The 25867-nt window shown below is 41.4% G+C and overlaps 1 protein-coding gene across 1 annotated transcript; it reads right to left on the reverse strand.

Moving 5' to 3' along the window:
- Positions 1-1231: 1231 nt before the first annotated feature.
- dipk1c (divergent protein kinase domain 1C) lies at positions 1232-22622 on the reverse strand. The gene is made up of 4 exons (XM_038997268.1): positions 22428-22622; positions 6033-6716; positions 3126-3290; positions 1232-1742 (listed from the first exon to the last, which is right to left on the reverse strand). Exons 1-4 carry the CDS (start codon positions 22620-22622, stop codon positions 1482-1484), a joined length of 1305 nt encoding a protein of 434 aa, XP_038853196.1. The 3' UTR covers positions 1232-1481.
- Positions 22623-25867: the final 3245 nt, after the last annotated feature.

A 25867-nucleotide genomic window follows, 5' to 3' on the forward strand; every position in this document is an offset into this window, starting at 1 on the left:
ATGACGCCGGTTTTATGATCCAATCTTATAAAACTCAATGTTTTACGACGTCTGTGTCTGCACACACAAAAACAGAGGCCAGTAGATTTCCGCTGCACACTTGAACCCAGGAATAAAAGCCCTAGGCTTTTTCTTTCCCATGAAGATGAGGTAGTGGAATGTTGACAGTAGGGACTGGAAAGAGTCTCTTGCGCTCTCATTCTCTTTTTCCATCTCTCCCTTTTACAGTAAAACTCTATCTAAACGAATCTGTTTATCTCCGAATGTGACAGTGATCCGGCTGAAGACCTTCATAGAACCTAGAGTACACTCATCTCTCACTCTCCTTCACACTACAGTATCTCCACCATCCCCTGGCTTAGTCCCTAGGAGTAGATCCAAACCAGACCCTCAGTATCACCTTGGAGACCCTGGGAGCTGCAGAGGTCTGTGTTTTGAGAGAAAGCTGAGACACTTGAACATAAATCAGTGGCTCTCCCTGTAGGTCCCCATAGGGCCGGAGTTCACTTGCAGGTAAGATGTTACCAGATTACCAGGTCCGTGTCACACTCTCGATGCCCCCTGCGGATGTGATGGGTTTTGCCCCTCATCCCACCCGCCCTTCCCGTCCAAAGCCTGGGTTTCGTCTTCTTTCCTCCCCCTATCCTGTGGTGAACCAGCTGGCGAGCGTAGGGAACCTGATCTTCTTGGAAGCTAAAGTCCACTGTAGAGAGAAGGGGAGTACTTGCACGACAGCATCGCCATTTCCCATTGGAACAGGCGACCGGGCCGGACGGTGGGAACCAAGCGCTGTTTCTGATCTATACTTCTCCCCGTCCATTAGCCTGGAAGGTGTTGACATGTTACTTGAAACAAAAGGCGTATCTGACAACAGGCAGCTGTGATTTTGGCTAGTTGATCGCAAGCGGGTATCAAACAGATATTGGGAAACATTTTTAAAAAGCTATGTGTGTCATACTGCATGACTGTTACTGAAGTCACTTTTTATTAAACTTCTTCGGGATCGGTGTCCATTCCACGGGACGGTTGAGCTAACGTAGGCTAATGCGTGAGGTTGTAAGCTACAGGCAGTTAGATTTGGGTATGTCATTTTTGGTGGAAATTGAAGAAAAGGGGCAGATCCTTAGTGATCAACATGAGATCACAGTAATAGATCGACTGTACAAAAGGGTTCAAAGAAAGTATCTGCATTTATTTAATGTAATGATGACTCAAATAACAACCACTTGCTTGATAGACCACCAATTATTGGCAGATTCTGCAGTTCTACCTCAGAAACTGCCATTGTCTGCTTACTGTAGGTACTAAAGACACATAGTCAGTACTACCACCATCAGTGCATCTTTTGTTACATCAACAACCAGTATCAGTCCGCAGGAACCACACCACAAAACATCTAGACACTTTAAATAACTCTCATGAAGCCAATATGATTGTTTTCTTCAGTGTATAGCTCTTGTGAGGGTGAACAGTGCAATGTCTCAGAAGTTAAGAGCTGTGTGGGAGTGAACGCCCTCTCCATCTGCGCCCCCACGCTCAGAGGAGGTCCCTTGGTGGAGAAGGCGCGTAAGGAGGTGCAGCAAGCGCTTCTGGAGGGCCTGGGGACGCTCCTCGTCCTCTCCCCAGGGCGTCTCGGCACACTCCTGCACCGCCCGCTGGAGGTCCACCTGGAGGGGGAGGCCCGCCTTGGCGCCCAGCAGCGTGGGAGAGAACCAGGGCCTGAAGATCTTCTGACAGATCACCTGTCCAGAGCAGAAGAGAGGGGGAGAGAAGAGGGGATGACAGTCCAGAGAGGAGCGAAGAAAGGAGGAGAGAAGAGGGGGTGAGTCAGAGACCCAAGAGGAAAGGAGGAAGGGGGGTAACAGAGAGGAGAGAGAAGAGGAGGGGACAGTCAGAAACACAAGGAAAGTGGGGAAGGGGGGATGACAGAAGTGGACAGTCAGAGAGGAGAAGAAAGAGGGGTGGACAAGAGAAAAGGGGAGGGGGGTTGGTCATTGTGAGAGTAACCTACTGTTCCTTAGTTCTTATTTCATTATCACCGGGGCCATCATCAGTCATATTCTTATTACACGCCTGTTTGAAGGGGACGAGAGCCCCCGAGACACAAATCGTCTCCTTGACCCCCGCAATCGTTTAAAGACAAAGCCACCATTGTCTCCTGGATGGCAGGCAGTACAATGGAGAGGTAGGGGTCAGCGAGGGTTGCGATAAGTGATCAGGAGCGGAGGAAAGGTATCATTCGCAGCAGCCACCTGTGGCCTTGAGGTGGACCTGGTGTCATCACGTATGCGACATTGTCTGGGAGCTCTCCGCTTCTCCAGGGCATCCGGCAGTATGAGTGACGACAGTATTTCAACTTATCAATTGGATGCATTTTATGTCAAAGACTAGGTATTGACAAGGGTGACAACATGTCCCGGATTGTGTGGGACCGTGCCGCATTTTGGCCTTTTGTCCAGCAACCAAACAATCATGTCCCGCATTTTATCAACAAATTCAAACACCACTAATTTACCAAAAAGTTTAATTTGTCCACTATTTCTCAGACATTCCAACCTGTCTCTTTTGCAGTCATGTTGCGCTTTTGTACTGCATTGTGTCTTAGGCCGGATTAGGCCGGGATTTGAAGAATGTGCCATTGAAAGGTCAACATTGAAAGGTCAACATTGAAAGGACAACATTGAAAGGTCAACTGTGAATGTAGTCTCCGCAAACGCGGAAACATAGCATTTAAAATGCTGACAAAAAACACGATCGTATTGAATCCCGGGCCGTAAAGGTGATTTCTGCTTAAGCTGACATCTGCTGTGTTTACAGCGAAAGGGATTTCTTCTGTGTTTACAGCGAAAGTGGGAAATAGTCTCTTGAGGTCTTATCTATCTTGGGTTGGTTCTTGTATTATAATCATGCACTGAAATTCCATAGTGTTATCATAAGCAATTAGCATTCCTTGAAGCGCTCAACTACACATTCGTAATTAAAAATAATTAAAAGTTGAGTGCTCCAGTTTAGCTCTTCAGAGGAGCAACCAACCCAATAATTGAATAACTGACTTAATGGTGAGATGTAGAGTGAGTTGAAAATAACATGCAATCACGTTCATATTTCGATGCAATCACACTTACCTGCAGGTTGCTATTCCTCCGCTTTGAGCTGCACTTGTTCGTCTTCACGTCGCATTTCGAGACGCAATCGAAGAAGTTGCAGTCGTCGTCATTAGTGCAGTTCTGCTCGAGGATGTCTCGCATTTTGGGCTCGAAGAAAGCCATGTCCACATCTATAGCCACCACCTGCACAACAGCACGGAGAGAGGTGAGTGAGTGCCCGGAGTCTGATCGAGTTGCATTGCTGCCAACTTCGGAGCTCACATTGACCCCAGAGGGCACGGGTTTAATATCCGTATCAATCAATCAAATGTATTTTATTTCGCCTCATTTATTTTCAGTATCTTCACTTACGTTCACTACTTTCGCCTATCTCCCTATACCTTCACCACTTGTTCTTTTTTTTTAGGTAAAAGGAATAAATCAAGAAAAGCCACATTGCAACTATTCCTGTGGGAGATATTTTGAATCTCATTGACATGGAATTATACAGTAAAAAAAACAAAAAACATTTTCACACATGCTGTTGTTTAAAGGCGCTGGGATTCCGTTTCATCTGTACGGCTTGTTATAATCGTCCTCTTTGCTTAAGTGACGGCCCGTGAGGAATGACTCCACCGCAGCACTTCATGTCAGCTACAGCTGATTTGTAGCAAACACGTCAGAACGCCAACAAAAAAAAACAAGTCACTGTCGAATTCTGAAAGGTAGAAAGAATCCTAAGGGCTCCATTCAATCCGTATCGCGGGAAGTCGCGCTTCATAGCGTGATTGACAATTAAAGGCAATGTTCTCTGGTCAAGGAGACTGCATTCACGGTATGTCGGCTCAATCGGGAAATGACCTTCACATTTCTAGAGCGCAATCTCTAATGCTTCAGCGACACAGACTGAATAGAGCCCTTGGTGATCGGTGAAAATAAGAGATGGTATTCTCGACATTGCTCTTCAACTCATCATGTCCAGCCAAATCAGCATAGCGCTTTAAGGAGCTGTAGATCTGACAGATATGATAGTAATTGGTATCCTTTCTATGTATCACTTACCACTGCTAACGCAATGATGCAAGCCAACCAAATATATACTCCCAATATACTTTTAATATACAATATAGCCCCTATACTGTATACCCCCCCCCCCCCCCAACATTTAATATACTCTACACAATACACCCTTTCAATATACCCCCCAGTATAAAACAGAGAATTCCTTTCCTCTGTTTATTATCACATGAGAACTAAATAAGGGATCAGTAAGGGATCAGATTCCTCACTAAATAAGGGATCAGCTGCACGGTAAAAAACAAAGTATCACCTGGAGCTATATACATGTACTTTTGAAATAAAAAGAAAGGAGGGATTGAAAGGATACTTTTTTTTGACGACGCAGCAGCCGAAACGTAGACAATAACAAGTCTCCTTAGGACTCCTCTCCTTTCTCCTGGTCTTTGTCCACACTATCAAATGAGCTCACGGTTTATGTAAACCATAATAGGGACGAGAATATTGTATTTAATTTCAAACAGCGTCATCTTTTTACTGTCTATGCTGTCGATAAAGTGTAAACTTACCCGCAATTACACAGAGAACAAGCCAAATTAAAGCTTCCAAAGTAAAGCTTCCAAGCTTCAGAACATTCACAAGCCAAATTAAAGCTTCCAAATTAAAGCTTCCAAGCTTCAGAACATTCACAAGCCAAATTAAAGCTTCCATCTTTCTTTTTTTCTTGCATGTTTTCATTTTTTTACTTCAAAAGGTAATTTGGGTTTTGGCATGCTAACTGTTATGCAAACTAAATGATGTCCTTATAACAATGGTTATCTCATCGAGGGCCTCGTCAAACTAATGTTCTCCGGTTTCGGATGCCGCCGCCAACATGAGCAATTGGTGTACAGCAACTTAAGCCAAGTTGAATGAAAATATAAATAAATCTACTCACTCTAAAGATAATACATGTGTTTTTCATTGATTGCTCAAACAGCTTATTCTTCATGGCCCTGGCAAGTTTTTACAATTTTTATGGAAATCAAATGAAAATGGTGCCTACCAGAGAGGACTGTTAATAAATTGTAATACCCTCTATTGTAACACTATGCTTTTGTGTTAATGATGTTCGCTTTTTATTCCCCTTGTCTCATCTAGGCTACTCAGAAAGAGTTCATTTGGATATCTGTCTATGCTTTGAATCACCCATCAGCAGAAATAAAACACGTTTTGTACTGATTATTGACACACTGATGGCACAATTGGGGTACAAAAATGCAACGTGAGGTGTATATGCACCTTGCTCTCAGTCCTTCATAGGTCAGAGTCAGCATAGGTTTCAAACAGAGAAACTCAGGTGAAACTCAGACAAACTTATATCGTTGAATGCATAGGGGGTGTCCCCAACGAGCATATTTAAATACATCTCTAATCCTATTCCTCGGTGCGTTGCCTGGATCATGGGCTTCCTCCATGTTAAAAAGCAACGTAATATAATTGTGAAAAATGGCACAACCGGCTGTTTTTTAACCTTGTGGGAAACAATGAAACGACTTGGAGCCTCATCATTCTTCAGATGGCGCGTTGTTCTCATCAAACGGTTTGCACTCTGCGGATGAATGTGCTGCAGTATTGTGTGGATCATTACTGTTTTACTATGAAAAAGGGAGCTAAATCTGACCTTTTCTTGTTTACACAGAAAGAATCTGAACTCCCCCCACTAAAGAAAAGCAGATCTCAGATCTGTGAGGGGTACCCAGCAGCCGCTCTGGGACGGTTTTAATGACAGGTTTCTCTCCAAACGAGCCTTCCATGCTGTTTTAGCGTTCCTGTGTGAAAGAGTCAGCAACTTATTGCTTTGAAGCATGTGCGTGTGTGTCTATGAGTGTACTCTGTGTGTGAGTATGTTCGTATGTGTGTGTATGTGTGCAAACATGGTCAGCTCACCGTAAGGTCCTTCCGGATGGCAAAGTTCTCTGGTTTGATGTCGCACAGGTGGAGGCGGTGCGAGAAGTCATTGTCGAAGCGCCACGCCATGTCCAGGAAGCTGAGGGCGATGCGGTGCACCATGTCCCTCGCCGTCCATGGGCCCGCCGATACCTCCTCCAGAGAGAATATGTTCTGGTCCCAGGCGTGGCCCGCCGACAAGTACTCAACAGCGTAGAAGTGTCCGCAGGAACCCAGCACCTTGGCCACGTGGCGGCTGAGGTCCTGCAGCACCCTCAGGAAGACGTACTCCTCCTGCTGGAGCAGGGACCAAAGCGATGCCAGCTCTGCCCGCGAGTAGGGCCGCCCACGCTCCCTCATCCTCTGGCCCCACAGCGGTGGCAGCGAGGCGTTGCCACCCATGTCCAGCCCCAGGGAGTTCCTGATCTCCAGGGTGGCGTAGAAGACCACGTCCAGGGGAGAGAGCTCCTCGGCCGGGTCCTGGTACTCCAGGAGGCCCAGGCTTTCGTAGGAGGAGAAGTTCTCCAGCTTGGACTTGAGCACCACGGGAGTGCCACGCCACCGAGCCTCGATCACCTTCTTGCCATTCTCGTAGTAGAGGCAGCGCTTGTACTCCACCTGGCCGCTCACGCACAGGTCCTCGCACAGGTCACCAGTCAGGGCGCCCTCGCGGTACTCCTCACACTGGGACAGACAGACAGACACACACAGACAAAATCTAATTATTTTTGGTGTAGATAGTAAGGTTGTCATGGCAGAGTCACAGAACATTGTTGTTTTTTTGCAAATCTTTTTTTTCTAAAATGATGAGGCACCAACAATTTTGCAGGAAACAACGTTTATTTGTGAACAGCAGATTTGAAAAATGTGATTTGTAGTCCACGTCTCATCCTAATAAGGGAATGGCACTGTATTGTTGAGCTACTGAAATTAAAATGGACAATCCTGCACAAGGCAGTACATTTGTCTGCAAATGTTTCAGTTGATGGTGAATTAAATTACATCCCACTACACTACAGCTTCGCCCTCTATTTAACCTGCTTTTTATGTCTCCGATTCGCGAGCTAATGTGATTGTTGTACGTCTCAGTGCATAGATGTACATCCAGAGGTTGGAAATGATTAGTGTTCCTAGGGGGATTACATAGAAACTCCCTCTCTGCCTACATTCCAAAGTAAACAGCTGTCATCTTGATTCTCTCAAGATTTCAGCGAGATGCCTAATAGCCTTGACTGGGTGGCATGGCATTAACACGTTAGCCATAGTTTTGTTTCTCTTATCACCATCCCTCACAAATGTTTATTGGTCCTTCCACGCCCTTTCCTCTCTAGGCTTGCAGGCTTGCATTGAAATTGCAAGCCTACAAGCATAGGTCATACTTCACATGCACACAATGTAGTGACACATTGAAGTGAATTAATTGGTCAAATAACATGCAGTTACATGTAATTCAACAGTAACTTCACTGATAATAATTGACTGTGATTGTGGACTATTTATTTTCATTACAATTTAGTGATTGTTTTATGTTCATTGCAGATGTGTTACAAAATAATTAACATAACAACAACTTGTAGTTAAGTCTGGTCCATGTGTCATAATCATATGTACATTACCAGTCAAATGTTTTAGAACACCTACTCATTCAAGGGTTTTTCTTTATTTTTACTATTTTCTACATTGTAGAAGAAGAAAGACTATGCAATAACACATATGGAATCATGTAGTAACCAAAAAAGTGTTAAACAAATCTAAATATATTTAATGTTTGAGATTCTTCACATAGCAACCCTTTGCCTTGATGACAGCTTTGCACACTCTTGGCATTCTCTCAACCAGCTTCATGAGGAAGTCACCTGGTTAAAATACCAAGTCCATATTATGGCAACAACAGCTCAAATAAGCAAATAGAAACGACAGTCTATCATTACTTTAAGACATGAAGGCCATTCAATACGGAACATTTCAAGAACTTTGAACGTTTCTTCAAGTGCAGTCGCAAAAACCATCAAGGGCTATGATGAAACTGGCTCTCATGAGGACCGCCACAGGAATGGAAGACCCAGAGTTACCTCTGCTGCAGAGGATAAGTTCATTAGAGTTACCAGCCTCAGAAATTGCAGCCCAAACAAATGCTTCACAGAGTTCAAGTAACAGACACATCTCAACATCAACTGTTCTGAGGTGACTGCGTGAATCAGGCCTTCATGGTCGATTTTGCTGCAAAGAATTCAATACAAAAGGACACCAATAATAAGAAGACACTTGCTTGGGCCAAGAAATTTGTCCTTTGGTCTGAAGGCCAAATTGGAGAATTTTAGTTCCAACCGCCGTGTCTTTGTGAGACGCGGTGTGGGTGAACAGATGATCTCCGCATGTGTATTTTCCACCATAAAGCATGGAGGAGGTATTATGGTGCGGGGGTGCTTTGCTAGTGACACTGTCTGACTTATTTAGAATTCAAGGCACACTTAACCAGCATGGCTACCACAGGATTCTGCAGCGATACGCCATCCCATCTGTTTGCACTTAGTGGGACTATCATTTGTTTTTCAAAAGGACAATGACCCAACACACCTCCAGGCTGTGTAAGGGCTATTTTACCAAGAAGGAGAGTGATGGAGTGCTGCATCAGATGACCTGGCCTCCACAATCCCCCGACCTCAACCAGATTGAAATGGTTTGGGATGAGTCGGACCACAGAGTGAAGGAAAAGCAGCCAACAATTGCTCAGCATGTGGGATCTCTTTCAAGACTGTTGGAAAAACATTCCAGGTGAAGCTGGTTGAGAGAATGCCAAGCATGTGCAAAGCTGTCATCAAGGCAAAGGGTGGCTATTTGAAGAATCTAAAATGTAAAATATATTTTGATTTGTTTAACACTTTTTTGGTTACTACATGATTCCATATGTGTTATTTCATAGTTTAAATGTCTTCACTATTACAATGAGGAAATTGTAAAAAATAAAGAAAAACCCTTGAATGAGTAGGTGTTCTAAAACTTTTGACCAGTAGTGTATATTTCACAAAATAAATGAAAAAGAGTGAACAGTATTCTCATCCATCTCTGCTTGGCTTGTGCCTGATATTGAGTCTCATACTATGGCAGACTTTCCTACTCTCCAACTTTGCTATCTGTTAGGCTGGGTGACAACACAAATGAAAGTGGCCTGTCTTGAGCTGTATCACATAGTTTGACGGTCATTGCAGCCATCTGAAAGGCCTAAGTGTCCTCCCCTTATCTCCAGAGGGCTGAACTCAGAGAACCCTGCAATTATTTTGAGGCCCCTAATGCACCCCTGCTATCTCTCGGCCTCGTGTAGGCTAACCGGTGCCGTGGCCATAATATCCCAGCCTAGGCATCTAGCCCAGGCTGGATCGTCTATTTTCTTTTATTTTTTCCTTCTCAGCAAGGCATCCAAGTTCCACACATCCATTTTAATTCCCTGGATTTCCTGGGACTTGCGTAATTTCAGACTGCAGCTGTTTTTAGCTTCTGTTTGTATGTAAACTTTCCCACTGTGGTGTTTGGACTCTGTCATGAGGTTTTGCTTGCATTTGTGTAAGCATTGGAGTTTACAATGCACATATAATTGCTTTGTGGAGAAACAATGGCTTCAGCTATAGTTACACATGTCGTATTGTCAGATGTGGATATGTACAGAGAAGCCAAAATACAACACAAGAGTGAAAGTCAATAAATAGCCCTGCTGACGCCCACAGCATGTTTGTTTGGCATTTCAAACTCTAGCTAATGACGTGAATAAGTGGGCTCAGGGAAACAACACACTCCAGACTTTGAAGTAGCCCAAGTCATTAATGAACCTTCGGTTAACCAGCCAAGTCACATCATCATGATTACAGGGTCGAAACAGCAACAACAAATAATCAGCAGGTGTTTGCTTTCTGTACTTTTCCTCCTTTTACATTTTATGTCAAGAAATCCCCAAAAAGGCAATGAACAAAGCATTAAATTGTATTGGCTGGCCATCAATCAGAATCAGGGAAATCGCTGCTGGCTGGGCAATGCCCAAACTCCATCTCTGGGGCACATTCCATATACTAAAGTCCAAATACATAGACCTTAAAAGGCCCAACAAAAGCTAATCACATTAATTTTTCATTTAGCCCAATAGCAAGGTTTACCAAAACGTCTGCACCACTGCAAAGATTCGTCCACTTTTCTATTATCAAATATTTGCCTTTTAATTGCACCATTTATGTTTTATTCCTATTCTATGACTGGGATTCAATCAAACAGACAAAGTTCACAAACTGCTGCCTGTTTACACACACTTCTTATTCTGAAAACTGAAGCCATCTACCTATGAAGAGAATCTACCTAGAAGTGGCAGTATAGGTTTTACAGTACTCACCATTCTGTAATCTTATTAGCTAATGGGTAAGGGAGCTAAATAACGCAATGTCCCTTGGCATTTATGTAATAACAAACTAATCCCTCAGAATTACATTAGTTCAATGCATGTGTCATAAATACGGTTAGTTTCCTGTTATTAAAAGCATACTTATTTTGTACAATTATTGTAAATGGCTGAACTGTAGTGGCTTCAGTTCATATGACAGTTCACAAGTTTCACACAAGAAAAGTGCAGTGGACCAGTGTGCTGTGGTCCGTGGAGCGGAGCGCAGTCTGGCCCAAGCACTGGTCAGAGTCGGCATGTCTGGAATGTCCTACAACAGTGGCCTTAGCTCTACTAAGATTTCTCTCACTGGAAAACTTTGTCTGAAAACAAAGATATGCTCAAATACGTCCAGAGAAGATCTTTTGTTCCCCATTATTCGACAGACAATCGTTTAAATATATACATTGTAGCCTAGATTATATACATTTGGCTCGATTTGCTAAGCGGGAACAATGTGATAATTATTTGGACTCACTCACGGCCAATGTAAGCCAGTACTGTAAATCATCAAGCCATAATTGCTCTTATTGTGTGGAGTGTGAATGTGGGGTGGACTTTATTGTGTTTATTCATTTTAAACGAAGAAGAACAATAAATACATTCATTTTGAGGGCACTGAGAGGGTGGCCTGTTTTATCGAGAAGTCCAGTTCACTGGAAGTACTAGTATCCCATAATTACGTATGTATGCACTATATACAACTTCATTGCTGCTTATTTGGAAACTAAACCCCTTTATTCAGTAGCCTAGTGTTGCATGATCTGATCGCTTAGCTGTGGGATTCAAGCCCTCGTCATATTGTTTTTGATCTCAAACAGACGGTTTACTAGCACATAATAAAAAACACAAAAGTTACCACATACATTATATTAATATTATATTCTATTTTTCTGACCTGTTCCATCTCCATAGGAGAAAGCATTAATAGCCCTTGACTTATTTCACATTTTGTTGTGTTACAGCCTGAATTCATAATGGATTTAAAAAAAAAAAATCGCTCACCCATCTACACAAAATACCCCATAATGACAAAGTGACATGTTTTTTGAAATTTTTGCAAATTTATTGAAAATTAAATATAGAAATATCTCACTTACATAAGTATTCACACCCCTGAGTCAATACTGAGTAGAAGCATCTTTGGCAGCGATTAGCTGTGAGTCTTTCTGGGTAAGTCTCTAAGAGCTTTACACACCTGGATTGTGCAACATTTGCCCATTATTCTTTTAAGAAACTGTAACTCAGCCACTCAGGAACATTCACTGTTTTCTTGGTAAGCAACTCCAGTGTAGATTTGGTCTTATGTTTTAGGTTGTCTTGCTGAGAATTGAATTCTACACCCAGTGTGTAATGATGGGGCGGAGAGTCGGAAGCAGGTGCAGGTGAAACGTTTTAATAAAACAACAAAACCAAGAACACGACACTAACATAAGGCAGTACGCCGATACACAAGAACAATACCAACTGGTGAGTGAACCTAGGAGAGTGACATATAAAGGGGAGGAAATGATGAAGGTAATGGAGTCCAGGTGTGAACCATAATGATTCACAGGTGCACATAATGATGAGAGCCATGTGTGTATAATGATGAATCCCAGGACCGGTGGTTAGTACTCTGGCAACGTCGTACGCCGGAGGGGAGGAACAGGAACAGGCGTGACACAGTGCCTGGTGTAAAGCAGACTGAACCAGGTTTTCCTCTAGGATTTTGCCTGTGCTTAGCTCAATTACGTTTTTTTTTATCCTGAAAAACTCCCCAGTCCTTAACGATTACAAGCATACCCATGACATGATGCAGCCACCACTATACTTGAAAATATGGAGAGTGGTACTCAGTAATGTGTTGTATTGGATTTGCCCCAAACATAACACTTTGTATTCAGGACATGACACATTTTTTTGACACACTTTTTGCAATATTACTTTAGTGCCTTATTGCAAACAGGATGCATGTTTTAGAATATTTTATATCTGTACATGCTTTTTTCTTTTCACTCTGTCAATTAGGTTAGTACTGTGGAGTAACTGCAATGCTGTTGATCCATCCTCAGTTTTGTCCTATAATAGCCATAACTCTCTGTAACTGTCAGCAGTTTCCTTCCTCTCTGGCAACTGAGTTAGGAAGAACGCCTGTATCTTTGTAGTGACTGGGTATATTGATACACCATCCAAAGTGTAATGAATAACTTCACCATGCTCAAAGGGATGTTCAATGTCTGCTTTTCTTTTTTTACCCATCTACCAATAAGTACCCTTCTTTGCGAGGCATTGGAAAACCTCCCTGGTCTTTGTGGTTGAATCTGTGTTTGAAATTCACTGCTCGACTAAGGGACCTTACAGATAATTGTATGTGTGCGGTACAGAGATGAAGTAGTCATTAACAAATCATGTTAAACACTGTTATTGCATACAGAGTGAGTCCATGCAACTTATTATGTGACTTGTTCGGCACATTTTTAATCCTGAACTTATTTAGGCTTGCTATAACAAAGAGGTTGAATACTTATTGACTTAAGACATTTCAGGTTTTAATTAGTAACATTTTCAAAAAACATGATTCCACTTTGACATTATGGGGTATTGTGTGTAGGCCAGTGACAGAAAAATCAAAAGATAATCAATTTTAAATTCAGGCTGTAACACAACAAAATGTGGAATTATCACAATATTATTAACCAATCATATTATTCACAATGGCATGGTATAAAAGGAACACAATGTCATATTTACAGTTACTTTACAGATGGCACAATATATAATGTATACTTTTTAAAACAGTAGCGTACTGTAATTATCCTATGAAACACAACCATCATTAGAATTCACATTGAAGTGGCCTTGGCACCACTCCCTCTCTCCAGGCATTGCCATCTGTGCCTGGTTAAATGCATAAATAAAGAATAAAATAGCCAAGCTGTAGTGTAAGCCCTGGAGCAGAAAGCTATTAAGGTGTGCAGTAAAAATCTTAAGGGGTTTGTTCAACTGGCAAAGGCTGCCAAAAGACCTCCGAAAAGATGGCTCCACTGTTTAAAAAGAGGACTCACAACATAGCCTTTTGAATGGGATCCTTTATGATTTAGTTTGTTAATTTAGCATTCAGATAGATGTAGGATCTTAATTTGTGCCAGTTTGCTAGAGCAGTAAAATAATCCTGTAGCAACGGGAAATTTGAATTATTAGGTGGATTATAATGAATGGACATTTTTGTAGGGTTGATACGTTTTTCTTTAGGGAAAATCAAGTCAAGGTGGGAATTACAAAGCGCAGATGCCTTTTTAAACCTCAAATACACTACAAGTTCAAAATGTCCTGCATTGCAGGGAAAGTTGTCTTGAAACCTGGTGATCAAATTAAGATCCAACATCGGAACCTGTAAACTTTCATATTTCTAGTACTATCTATTACATACAGTAGCACAACTAGGTGTGGGGTGGTGTTGTGGGTCTTTATGTGGTTAGATAAGGAAGTAAACACGCATTCCAATGAGTTTTTTTTTAGGTTATATTCAAATTGAAGTTCAGTTCTGTCTACATTTGTTGTTGTTGTTGTTTTGTTTCCCTTCGTTTGCTTTTGTCTGTTATCATTATGGATGAGAAAAGAGATTTCATGGATATTGCAACTCGACAAACAAATGTGACTGTACCTGAGGAAATCCTCAGAGGATGATACCGTTCTTTGATTATTCTGACTGAACGCCTCACAGATAGACAATAGTCCTGAACACATCCAGACACTTTCATGTCTGCTCCGGGCTTTGAAGCACAGCTACGTGATGCTATCTAAACCACAAAGTCCCTATTGCCAGCTGAGAAGTGATGAAATGAGTGTATATGCCCACTTACCAATGTGAGAAGTTGTTCCAAGCTGTAGATATGCTTAACTGCACATCAAGAAACCATAGCAATATTGGGTCAATGTTAGTCCCTGTATATACAGTTGAAGTTGGAAGTTGACATACACCTTAGCCAAATTCATTTAAACTCAGTTTTTCACAATTCCTGACATTTAATCCTACTAAAAATTGCCTGTCTTAGGTCAGTTAGGATCACCACTTTATTTTAATGATGTGAAATGTCAGAATAATAGTAGAGAGAATGATTTATTTCAGATGTTATTTCTTTCATCACATTCCCAGTGGGTCAGAAGTTTTCATACACTCAATTAGTATTTGGTAGCATTACCTTAAGCTTGGGTCAAACCTTCTGCAAGATTCCCACAATAAGTTGGGTCAATTTTGGCCCATTCCTCCTGACAGAGCTGGTGTAACTGAGACAGGTTAGTAAGGCATCCTTGCACGCACACGCTTTTTCAGTTCTGACCACAAATTTTCAATAGGATTGAGGTCAGGGCTTTGTGACGGCCACTCTAATACCTTGACTTGGTTGTCCTTAAGCCATTTTTCCACAACTTTGGAAGTATGCTTGGGGTCATTGTCCATTTGGATGACCCATTTTCGACCAAGCTTTAACTTCCTGACTGATGTCTTGAGATGTTGCTTCAATATATCCACATAATTTTCCTCCTCATGATGCCGTCTATTTTGTGAAGTGCACCAGTCCCTCCTGCAGCAAAGCACCCCCACAACATGATGCTGCCACCCCTGTGCGTCACGGTTGGGATGATGTTCTTTGGCTTGCAAGCCTCTCCCTTTTTCCTCCAAACATAACGATGGTCATTATGGCCAAACAGTTCTATTTTTGTTTCATCAGACCAGAGGACATTTCTCCAAAAAGTACGATCTTCGTCTCCATGTGCAGTTGCAAACCGTAGTCAGGCTTTTTTATGCGGTTTTGAGCAGTGGCTTCTTCCTTGCTGAGTGTCCTTTCAGGTTATGTCGATATAGGACTCGTTTTACTGTGGATATAGACACTTTGTACCTGTTTTCTTCCCACATCTTCACAAGGTCATTTGCTGTTGTTCTGGGATTGATTTGCACTTTTCCCACCAAAGTACGTTAATCTCTAGGAGACAGAACGCGTCTCCTTCCTGAGCGGTATGACGGCTGTGTGATCCCATGGTGTTTATACTTGTGTACTAATGTTTATACAGATGAACGTGGTACCTTCAGGTGTTTGGAAATTGCTCCCAAGGATGAACCCGACTTGTGGGGGTCTACAACTTTTTTTCTGAGGTCTTGGCTGATTTATTTTGATTTTCCCAGGATGTCAAGCAAAGAGGCAGTGATTTTGAAAGCAGGCCTTGAAATACATCCACAGGTGCACCTCCAATTGACTCAAATGATATCAATTAACCTATCAGAAACTTCTAAAGCCATTACATAATTTTCTGGAATTTTCCAAACTGTTTAAAGGCACAGTCAACTTAGTGTATGCAAACTTCTGACCCATTTGGAATTGTGATACAGTGAATTATAAGTGAAATAATCTGTCTATAAACAATTGTTGGAAAAATTACTTGTGTCACGCACAAAGTAGATGTCCTAAGTGACTTGCCAAAACTATAGTTTGTTAACAAGACATTTGTGGAGTGGTTGAAAAACCAGTTTTAATGACTCCAACCTAAGTGTATGTAAACTTCCGACTTCAACTGTATCATCAGGATATTGGGCATTTCCATCAAGGTCCGCTCACAAAGTTACCTGCTGCCTTCACTGTGTGTGGTTGTAGTAATAGGTTCACAAGGTATCAGTGTGATAGTTTTCATCTAGTAGCTTAGTTAAAAATACACTTCACTGTTACATTATATACAATTTAGCTACAATCCTCAGTGGTCGCCTCAAGCCACATAATATATATATATAGCCTCCTTTGCAATGAAATGTAGATTAAAAGCTAAATAATCTATAGGCCATGATGAAATGTCCCTTAAAAATGTGAAAATCTACACACGCCTAGCCTTAACATGTTTTTATCTGTACATTTTACCAGAATGTACTCAGAGTAAATACTGAGTACTGTATGTGTGTACATAATATGAATACTATGATTGTGTTGCAACTAATGCAAACAAATAATGATGAATGTAATCAGACAGAACAGGAACTTTGTCTGAATAGGAATATAGACTCAGACAGCAAATACAGAGTTGGGGCGTTTTTACTTGCGTCCTACCTTGGCCGCCATTGCTGACCAGTAAATCATTGGTCAGTTTGACCCTAAAGAGTGGGATACTTTTTGAGGTTGGCCAACATAAGGCCCTGCAGCAAAGCCAAAACCAGAAACAAATGACTGATGGCCTGTAGCAAAAACAACCACTATTTGCCTATTTTGTGCTAATTTCTGATGATAAATTAGACTGGCTGCATTATTTCAAAGCATGTTTGGTGTTATTTATGAAGTTGGCAGAGTACATGTTGAAGGGAGACAATGGATTGCCTGCATTTAATCATAATACAAAATCTAGCTATTATTACCTTCTGTATTTTGTTTGTTCAGGCTTCCCTACCAAAATGATTCATTGGGATTTAATGATGTAGCAATGCTATAAGCAATTGGTACTTAAGTGTTAAGTGTTTGCCCTTACCACATTTTGTCTTTTTTTGTCATTGAAGCAAATGTATTTAAAATGGGAACAGAAATATCTCATTTACATAAGTATTCACACCCCTGAGTCAATAAATGTTAGAATCAACTATGGCAGCGATTAGAGCTGAGAGTCATTCTGGGTAAGTCTTTAAGAGATTTTCAAACCTGGATGTAAAATATTTGCACATTATTCTTTTTTCAATTCTTTAACCTCTGTCAATATGTTTGTTGATCATTGCTAGACAGCCATTATCAAGTCTTGCCATAGAATTTCAAGCCGATTTAAGTCAAAACTATAACTAGGCCACTCAGGAACATTCAATGTCATCTTGGTAAGCAACTCCAGTGTATATTTGGCCTGGTGTTTTAGGTTATTGTCTTGCTGAAAGGTGAATTTTTCTCCCAGTGTCTGTTAGAAAGCAGACTGAACCAAGTTTTCCTCTAGGATTTTGCCTGTGCTTAGCTCATTACGTTTCTTTTTATCCTAAAAAACTCCCCAGTCCTTGCCGATGACAAGAATACACATAACATGATGCAGCCACCACCATGCTTGAAAATATGAAGAATGGTAATCAGTTATGTGTTGGATATGCCCCAAATATAAGGCTTTGTATTCGGGCAACACAATCTCACACTCAATTCGTGCAAATATATACAAAAAGTATTTCAGCAGATTTCATGTGTTTTTGTAGGGAAAAACACATTTTTGTGCGACTTCATTCATATGAATACATTTTTGGGAGGGGGGGGGGTACTTTTGAAAGTTATTGGAGCAGTGCATTTTGGGAAATGTTGTTCTACACTGCATTTCTTTGTGTCCCACATTTATTTATATATATAAAAATGTTAACAACTCAGTATTGTTAATCAACAAAATACTTATTAAGAAAATAGTAGCCTTATGTTTTTTGAATGTTTTATTTAATACCAATGCTGTTTTCTACAATAGGAAACTAGTGCGATGTCGTATTTTATGAGGGTTGCATTTATTGGGGAATTGGGATTCATTTTCATGAAGGGAAATTAATTAACCAATTAATGTGGGGACACAGAAGACCTGCAAAAAAAATGTTTGGTTTCAATTCCCTTGGTGCTACTGCATGGTTTTTGCAACTATAACGAGTCTGGACTATGATCAATTAAGCCATATCAATGCAGTTAAACAGATTCATGTAAAATAATGAATTATGTTGGCTTACACTTATGGCACTTCCAAGGCCGTTTCATGATGATTATTGCGGTCGTGTTGATCATGTTATATACTTAGGCTATTGTAGCAAGGCATATGCCAGCATTGTAGGCCTACTGCCTCTGCTCAGAAGCCTACTAGGCTTTCATGTCAATGGCCGTTAGAGCTCACTTTGCCACGTATGAGCCTTGGTTAGAGTCCCTGTTGCAGCTTTCACTTTCTTCCGCTACATTGGTGGCAGCGTAGTGACCACGTCCAGCTCACGTCTAATTATGTGGTATAAAAACATTGTGTTTTTCAACATTGCGTTGGGTGTAATTACATTGATGTATCTAGTGAACAATGGAGAAGCAACAATGGGTGTGACGGACAGAAGTAGTCACTACAGGTGTGATCCAGCCTCACACCAAAGTTGCCTGAAGCTGAATGGAAAGTGCTATACCCTGACCAGTTATTCAGCAGAAAATCCTCTGTGACTGTCTCATTTACATAAGTAAACTTACCAGTGTGGACCCAAAACAAACACATTCTACACATTTACAAACAGCCTGTTTAAAGTGTTATTACAACCATGATGTTATTTTGTTACTGAAGCTTATACATCTAATAACCTGACAGTGAACCACATCATATGGGTAGACAAATGATGTGTGTTACGCGGCAAAGCACAACTATCCTTTTTAAGGATGGAAACCAGTAATATCAATCACTGTTGATCCCTCTTGTCCTGATCTGGGGCGGCAGGTAGCCTAGTGGTTAGAGTGTTGGGCCAGTAACCGAAAGGTTGCTGCATCAAATCCCCGAGCTGACAAGGTAAAAATCTGTCGTTCTGCCCCTGAACGAGGCAGTTAACCCAATGTTCCCTGGTAGGCCGTCATTGTAAATAAGAATTTGTTCTTAACTGACTTGCCTAGTTAAATAAAGGTTACACATCTAAAGAGATGGATGTAGTATTTTCTACAGCCTAGAATTTAGGCCTTTCCCAGTCATGAAGGACGAAGCTAGGCCGCTCTTGGTTCTCATTGGCAAAGACTGAACTCAAGTTAGTCAAACTCTCCTATATCACTTTGCCCAACATTTTATACCCCAGACTTTTTAAGCTGATATAACTTCTATCATTATTATAGCCGAATGGCTTCAGACTGAGCATTTCTCACCATTTATTTACGGAGAGCTATTTTCGTTTTATAACAGGTGTCCTTTTATTTCCAGTAGTGTGTTGATTATTTATTGCTTTCTTCAGTGGAAATACAGAATATGTTTACAAATGCCAAATATATCAAAAGCTAAATCAAGCAGAGATGTATGACTATTTAACCGTGTCAATCATTACTGAAAGAGGCAAACTACAAACATTTAACCAGTTAAAGATAATGAATACATGACAACTAGATAAAAATATTTTATTACAAATAATTCAGACAAAAATCAAGAGTTGGCTATAACATGAGTACAAACAAAGTGAGTGTGTGTATATGTGTTTAAGTGTTTGTGTGCGTGTATAATAGTGTGTATTATAATTTCCCATCATAAAAATGTATCCCTATTCCCCAATCAAATACCTTCATCGATACCCCCCCCCCCCAAAAAGCCTTTGTGTAATGAACACGAAAAAGTGGAGCCTTGTATTAAATGCATTATGAAGAAATTAGTGTAATGCAGGCTCCACAAAATATGAAATGTGTTTTAAACAAAATCATGTAGGCCACTGATGCCTACACGAAAAAACAGCCTTTCTGACTACAAGTGCACCAGTATCCCAAGCATAGAAAACCGTATTGGCATTAATAAAAAATGAAAGGCTACTATTATATTATAATGATTTCGGTGACAACCTGGTTGATTAACAATAGTGGGTTGTTAACACGTTTGTTTATATATAAATAAATGTGGGACACGAAAAAAGGCAGTGTAGAACACCATTGCCCACCATGCATTGCTCTAATAACTTCAAAAGTTTGCCCCCCAAAACATTTATTTTCACACAAATTAAGCCACACAAAAACACACAAAATCTGCTGAAATACTTTTTGTACATATTTGTACGAATTTAGTGTGAGATTGTGTTGATTCAGGACATAAAGTTAATTTCTTCCACAGTTTTTGCAGTTTTACTCTAGTGCCTTATTGCAAACAGGATGCATGTTTTGGAATATTTTTATTCTATACAGGCTTCCTTCTTTTCATTTAGGTTAGTATTGTAGAGTAACTACAATGTTGTTGATCCATCCTCAGTTTTCTCCTATCACAGCCATTAAACTCTGTAACTATTTTAAGACACCATTGGCCTCATGGTGAAATCCCTGAGTAGTTTCCTTCCTCTCCAGCAACTGAGTTAGGAAGGACACCTGTATCTTTGTAGTTACTGGGTGTATTGATAGGGGATAAGGGATATCCACTGTCTTTTTCATCTATCAATAGGTGCCCTTCTTTGCGAGGCATTGGAAAAACCTCCCTGGTCTTTGTGGTTGAATCTGTGTTTGAAATTCACTGCTCGACTGAGGGACCTTACAGATAATTGTATGTGTGGGACAGAGTTGAGGTAGTCATTACAAAATCATGTTAAACGCTATTATTGCACACAGAGTGAGTCCATACAACTTATTATGTGACATGTTAAGCACATTTTTACTCCTGAACTTATTTTGGTTTTTCATAACAAAGGGCTTGAATACTTATTGACTCAAGACATTTCAGCTTTTCATTTTGAATTAATTTGTAAACATTTCGAAAAACATAATTTCACTTTGACATTATGAGGTATTGTGTGTAGGCCAGTGACCCACAATCTCAATTGAATCCATTTTAAATTTAGGCTGTAACATAACAAATGTGGAAAAAGTCAGTCAGTGTGAATACTTTCTGAAGGCACTGTATACCTGATTGGGCAGATTGTACACAAATAGGCATAGACAATCAAATATTTATCCTATTGGATTTTTACCAACTGAACTGTATAAAAGCAACTGTGGTCATAGAACCGTGTCGATTTACTATAAGGCACCTGTTTCTACAGCCATGTCTCATATTTGCTCGTCACGTTTGTTTGTCACTTTTGTTTAATCTTTTAATTCTACCCTGTAAGTGGAATTCCCTTCAGGAAAAATGCTGCAAACTTGGCACCTTTCCACCATTTCATCGCACACACAATACTGTGTGTAATCCACTGGTTCAAAGGGAGATTTATGTGAAAACTTTAGAACCAAGAAGTAATCCCAGACAGAATTGCAGTCCACGAAATGCATAGTCCGTGAAACGCCTCTAGGGCTACATAAAGATGCTGGGGTTGAAACATTAGTCTGTGTAATTGGTAGAGAGCATGGCAGTGCAGAGATAATTATGTCTCCTAAGTAAACATTGGGATTGTTTGTGGACTCTGGGCACATAGAGCAATTGTATTAAAAGGCATAATTATGATAGGCTTCATACACACAGCAAATTTTCCAGTGTTTTTTTATTTAAATAACACAGCATGTTAAATCAACACAAAGTGTTTTATCTATCTATATATATATATATATATATATATATATATACATACATACATACACACCAGTGTTAAATTGTGTTCATAAAAAAATAACATTATGATGAAATGTTCACTTAGGATATCACTTGCTGAAGTCCAAATACAACAACCATGTCTCTCTCACTAACAAATACAGTCATGGGTGGTAAATCTACAATTTACTCAGAAGGCAAGGAACTCAGTTTTAAAACAGCTATTTGAATAAGGCTTTACACAGAGCAGTGTGTTAATTTAACACTGTTATGGTGTCTATATAGGTCCTCAGTCTTGACACTTTCAGCGTTGATATAACACACCGTGTTAAATAAAATGTTTATAACACTGGCTAATTTGCTGTGTAGTAGCCCAGAGGAGGTTAAGAATAAGGGAGGTTTATTGTCTAATACTGCTTAGGAATGCTCTTCAATGGAGTTGTGATTCAGTTAAGTCAATTCAGCTTAATTGCGTGAGTGTTGGTCGGTGGAATTAAAAAGGTATTTGTCCAAGACAGATTGAATAAATAACTTTACCCTGAGAAAATATTTTATTTCCAAGTCAGTTTGTTTGGATCAGTCAATATTTGAATCTGTGTACTCTACAGTATCTTAACCTGTTATATTATTTTGCTTAGTATGTGGTTTGTGGCATGTTTGTCACACACACACACACACACACACACACACACACACACACACACACACACACACACACACAAACACACACTAACCTCAAGTTCAGTGTCAACATCAAAATAGAAGCGTGAGCCCTCCATCCCCCGTAGGCTACTCACCACTCTCTGCAGTATCCTCTTGCTCTTGTCATCCGTGCAGTAGTCGGAGAGGATGGTCCGATGCACAAACACCAAGCCATTGAGGAACACCCAAGTGCCGAACCAGAGCAGGGCGAACACCAGCGTGCTCCTGCGGCATATTTTCAACCCCAGCCACCTGAGCAAACAGCCACCCCGTGATGGACCCGGCCCCATGGTCCTCCGCAACGACCACATCTGTGGACTGCAACCCCCTCCCACCCCTGGTTAAACTGCTCAGGAGCGAGAGCTAGCTAGCCGGCCCCCTCTCATCCCGCATCTCTGGGATAAGTGGCCGTCTGGTGTTGGGAAGCTGCAGGGCTGCTGGTGAGGGTCTGTGTCCTGCTGGGTACACGCTCCTCTGGTTTACCCTCTCTCTCTCTCCCGCCTCTCTGCTTCCCATGGCTGGCTGGCTGGCTGGCGCTTGTCTGGAGCCCCCCCCCCCCCCCCCCCCCCCCCCTCTGGAATACCCCCGCTCCCCCTTGCGACTTCTGTTGGTTCTCAAACTCACGCGTTTTGCCCCATTCGGTTTTTCTCGTCCTGGGTTGCCTTCCCGGCTCCCAGCCCCTTCCTCTGTGTGTGTGTGTCTGTTTTTGTATGCGTGTGTTTTTCTTGAATGAGCGCAGTCAAGTGCTCTGGTCGACAGGCTATGCTTAGTGCGTGCACCGCCAGTCCGCTTTTCTATTCTACACTCTTCCTATCAAATTGGAGAGAATCCCATGCAGTTTCCCTCTCCCGTCCGATCTCTACCCCTCTATCCCTTATTTCTTTCCCCGTCTCCCTTTCAATTGGTCCCTCTTATCTTGCTCACCCCACATTTTCCCCCTTTCCTCTGCCTCCCGCCCCCTTCTTGTGGACGCGCCTCCTTTTGGGTCGTCTGAACAACACTCTTCCTTTTATTAACGTTACCACGGCAGCTGGGACAAGACTTACTGTAGTCCTTGTGCTGCTGTGTCTGTCGAGTGTGCTGCCAATTCTAATGATTATCTTTGTGCTTTCTCCTGTGCCACACATAAAAGGCATAACCGTAGAAACAGACCAGGTCCCCTTACTCTCGCTGATAATTGCTCTATTTGTAAATGTTGATGAAATACGGCAAGTGAAATACAGTCGCCTTGAACTGATTTCATTTGATTTGGTCTGAAGGTTTTATTTTTACTCTCAGTCTTGGAAAATACAAATAGTTCACTGGAAGGATCATGTTTGAGACGCTAATTGAACTTTCTAATTTTGGAAATGACATTTTTTCGCACTTGCTCCATTCTCTCTCCCTCTCCCGGTTCATTCTCTCTTTACTCTCACTGTATCTCAGGGAATCTTTTACTCTCACTTTATCTCAGGGAATCTTTAACGCGATCTTCGGAGCAAGAGTAACAAGCGTGCAGGATAGAAAGAAGTCTGTCGATGGCTGTAGAGTCATCTGTAGCATGGAAACAACTTTTAGTCCAGTGGCTAAGAACCAAATATACCAGAGCTCGTTCCACTTTGTGATACAAGTGTCAAACTTGGTACACTAATACTAAATAGATACAATATATACACAAAAAAAGTATGCAGACACCCCTTCAAATAAGTGACACCTGTCGCTGATAGGTGTATAAAATCGAGCAAGCAGCCATGCAATCTCCATAGACAAACATTGGCAATATAATGGCCTTACTGAAGAGCTCAGTGACTTTCAACGTGGCACCATCATAGGATGCCACCTTTCCAAAAACTCCATTTGTCAGCTAGAGCTGCCCCGGTCAACTGTACATGCTGTTGTGTGAAGGGGGAATGTCTAGGAGCAACAATGGGTCATCCGCGAAAATCGTCTGTCCTCGGATGCAACACTCACTACTGAGTTTCAAACTGCCTCTGGAAGCAACTTCAGCAAAATAGCTGTTCTTCAGAAGCTTCGTGAAATGCAGTGGAAACACATTCTCTGGAGTGATGAATCACACTTTACCAACTTTCAGTCCGATGGACGAATCTGGGTTTGGCGGACGCCAGGAGAACGCTACCTGCCCCAATGCATAGTGCCAACTGTAAAGTTTGGTGGAGGAGAAATAATGGTCTGGGGCGGTTTTTCATGATTCTGGCTAGGCCCCTTAGTTTCAGTGAAGGGAAATCTTCAGGCTACAGCATACAATGACATTCTAGACTATTCTGTGCTTCCAACTTTGTGGAAACAGTTTGGGGAAGGCCCTTTCCTGTTTCAGCACAAAGCGAGGTCAATACAGAAATAGTTTTTTGAGATCGGTGTGGAAGAACTTGACTGGCCTACACAGAGCCCTGACCTCAACCCCATCGAATACCTTTGGGATGAATTGGAACGCCAACTGCGAGCCAGGCCTAATCACCCAACATCAGTGCCCGACCTTAGTAATGCTCTTGTGGCTGAATGGAAGCAAGTCCCTGCAGCAATGTTCCAACATCTAGTGGAAAGCCTTCCCAGAAGAGTGGAGGCTATTATAGCAGCAAAGGGGGGACCAACTCCATATTAATGCCCATGATTTTGGAATGAGATGCTCAACGAGCAGGTTTCCACATACTTTTGGTCATGTAGTGTACCTTAAGGAAAGTTGTAAAGATGGAGGCATTCTGGTAAGTGTGTCAGACAACCAGGGTGGGCTTTTTTATAAAATGGCTGCCATTCAGAATTCCTGTTAGATGAAAATAGGATAAAATCCTTCCAAACAATATCAAAATGACTTTGTAACGTTTAGGGTTGGGCGGTATTCAGATTTTCATATCGTCATACCGTCCTTATCTCTTCCTGGGATATACTCTAGTACAGGCATAGTACACAAGGGGGCTCCAAAAAATGCAAAAAAAGACAATTGGGCATCTATTAACAGAAAGCTAACAAAATTAGCAGAAGTAATGTGGAATTTCCATGGAGGCTGCTAGCTAATATGCCAATGAATGCAGACAAAATAAACAAATTGCAGACAGGTAATCCAGCTCATAAAGTTATATATATATAGGTAGGAGCTACCGAATGTCATTTTTGGTGAGTTTGGACATTTACAAGCGAATGTGAACAAGAGGTATTATGGAAATTAACAACATTTTGTGAAAATGAACAACATTTTAATGCATGCCTGTCTGAAGGAAGAACAGTACTGGCTCTGGAGCAGAATGTGTACATGCTGTGTCTGTGTGGAGTCTGGAGTCGCTAGGGCAACAGGGCTGTCTGCTCTGCTCAGGACAAGAGGGGGAGGAGAAGACCGGCCAAGAAAAAATTCATGTAAATCAAGAGTGGCAGCTGTACAAATAACTCATCCAAAGGGCTTTGACTTCTCAAACATGGCAAAAAGCTAACACAATATGATGCCCCGTCACCAAATTAATTCAACTACTTAGATAACTAGCAAGTTAAACTTAGGGGTCGCGTTAACAGATTCTGCATTCTGCACGAAAAAAAAGATAAAACAAAT

This window comes from Salvelinus namaycush, chromosome 7 (assembly GCF_016432855.1).
Source record: "Salvelinus namaycush isolate Seneca chromosome 7, SaNama_1.0, whole genome shotgun sequence".
NCBI classification, from domain to species: Eukaryota; Metazoa; Chordata; class Actinopteri; order Salmoniformes; family Salmonidae; genus Salvelinus; species Salvelinus namaycush.

Coding starts and splice junctions, on each gene's coding strand:
- dipk1c (XM_038997268.1), bottom strand. CDS start 22,622: ATGGGGCCGGGTCCATCACGGGGTGGCTGTTTGCTCAGGTGGCTGGGG. Junction 6,717..22,427: donor AGAGGATACTGCAGAGAGTG/GTGAGTAGCCTA, acceptor TGTCTGTCCCAG/TGTGAGGAGTACCGCGAGGG. Junction 3,291..6,032: donor CCATCCGGAAGGACCTTACG/GTGAGCTGACCA, acceptor GCTGTTGTGCAG/GTGGTGGCTATAGATGTGGA.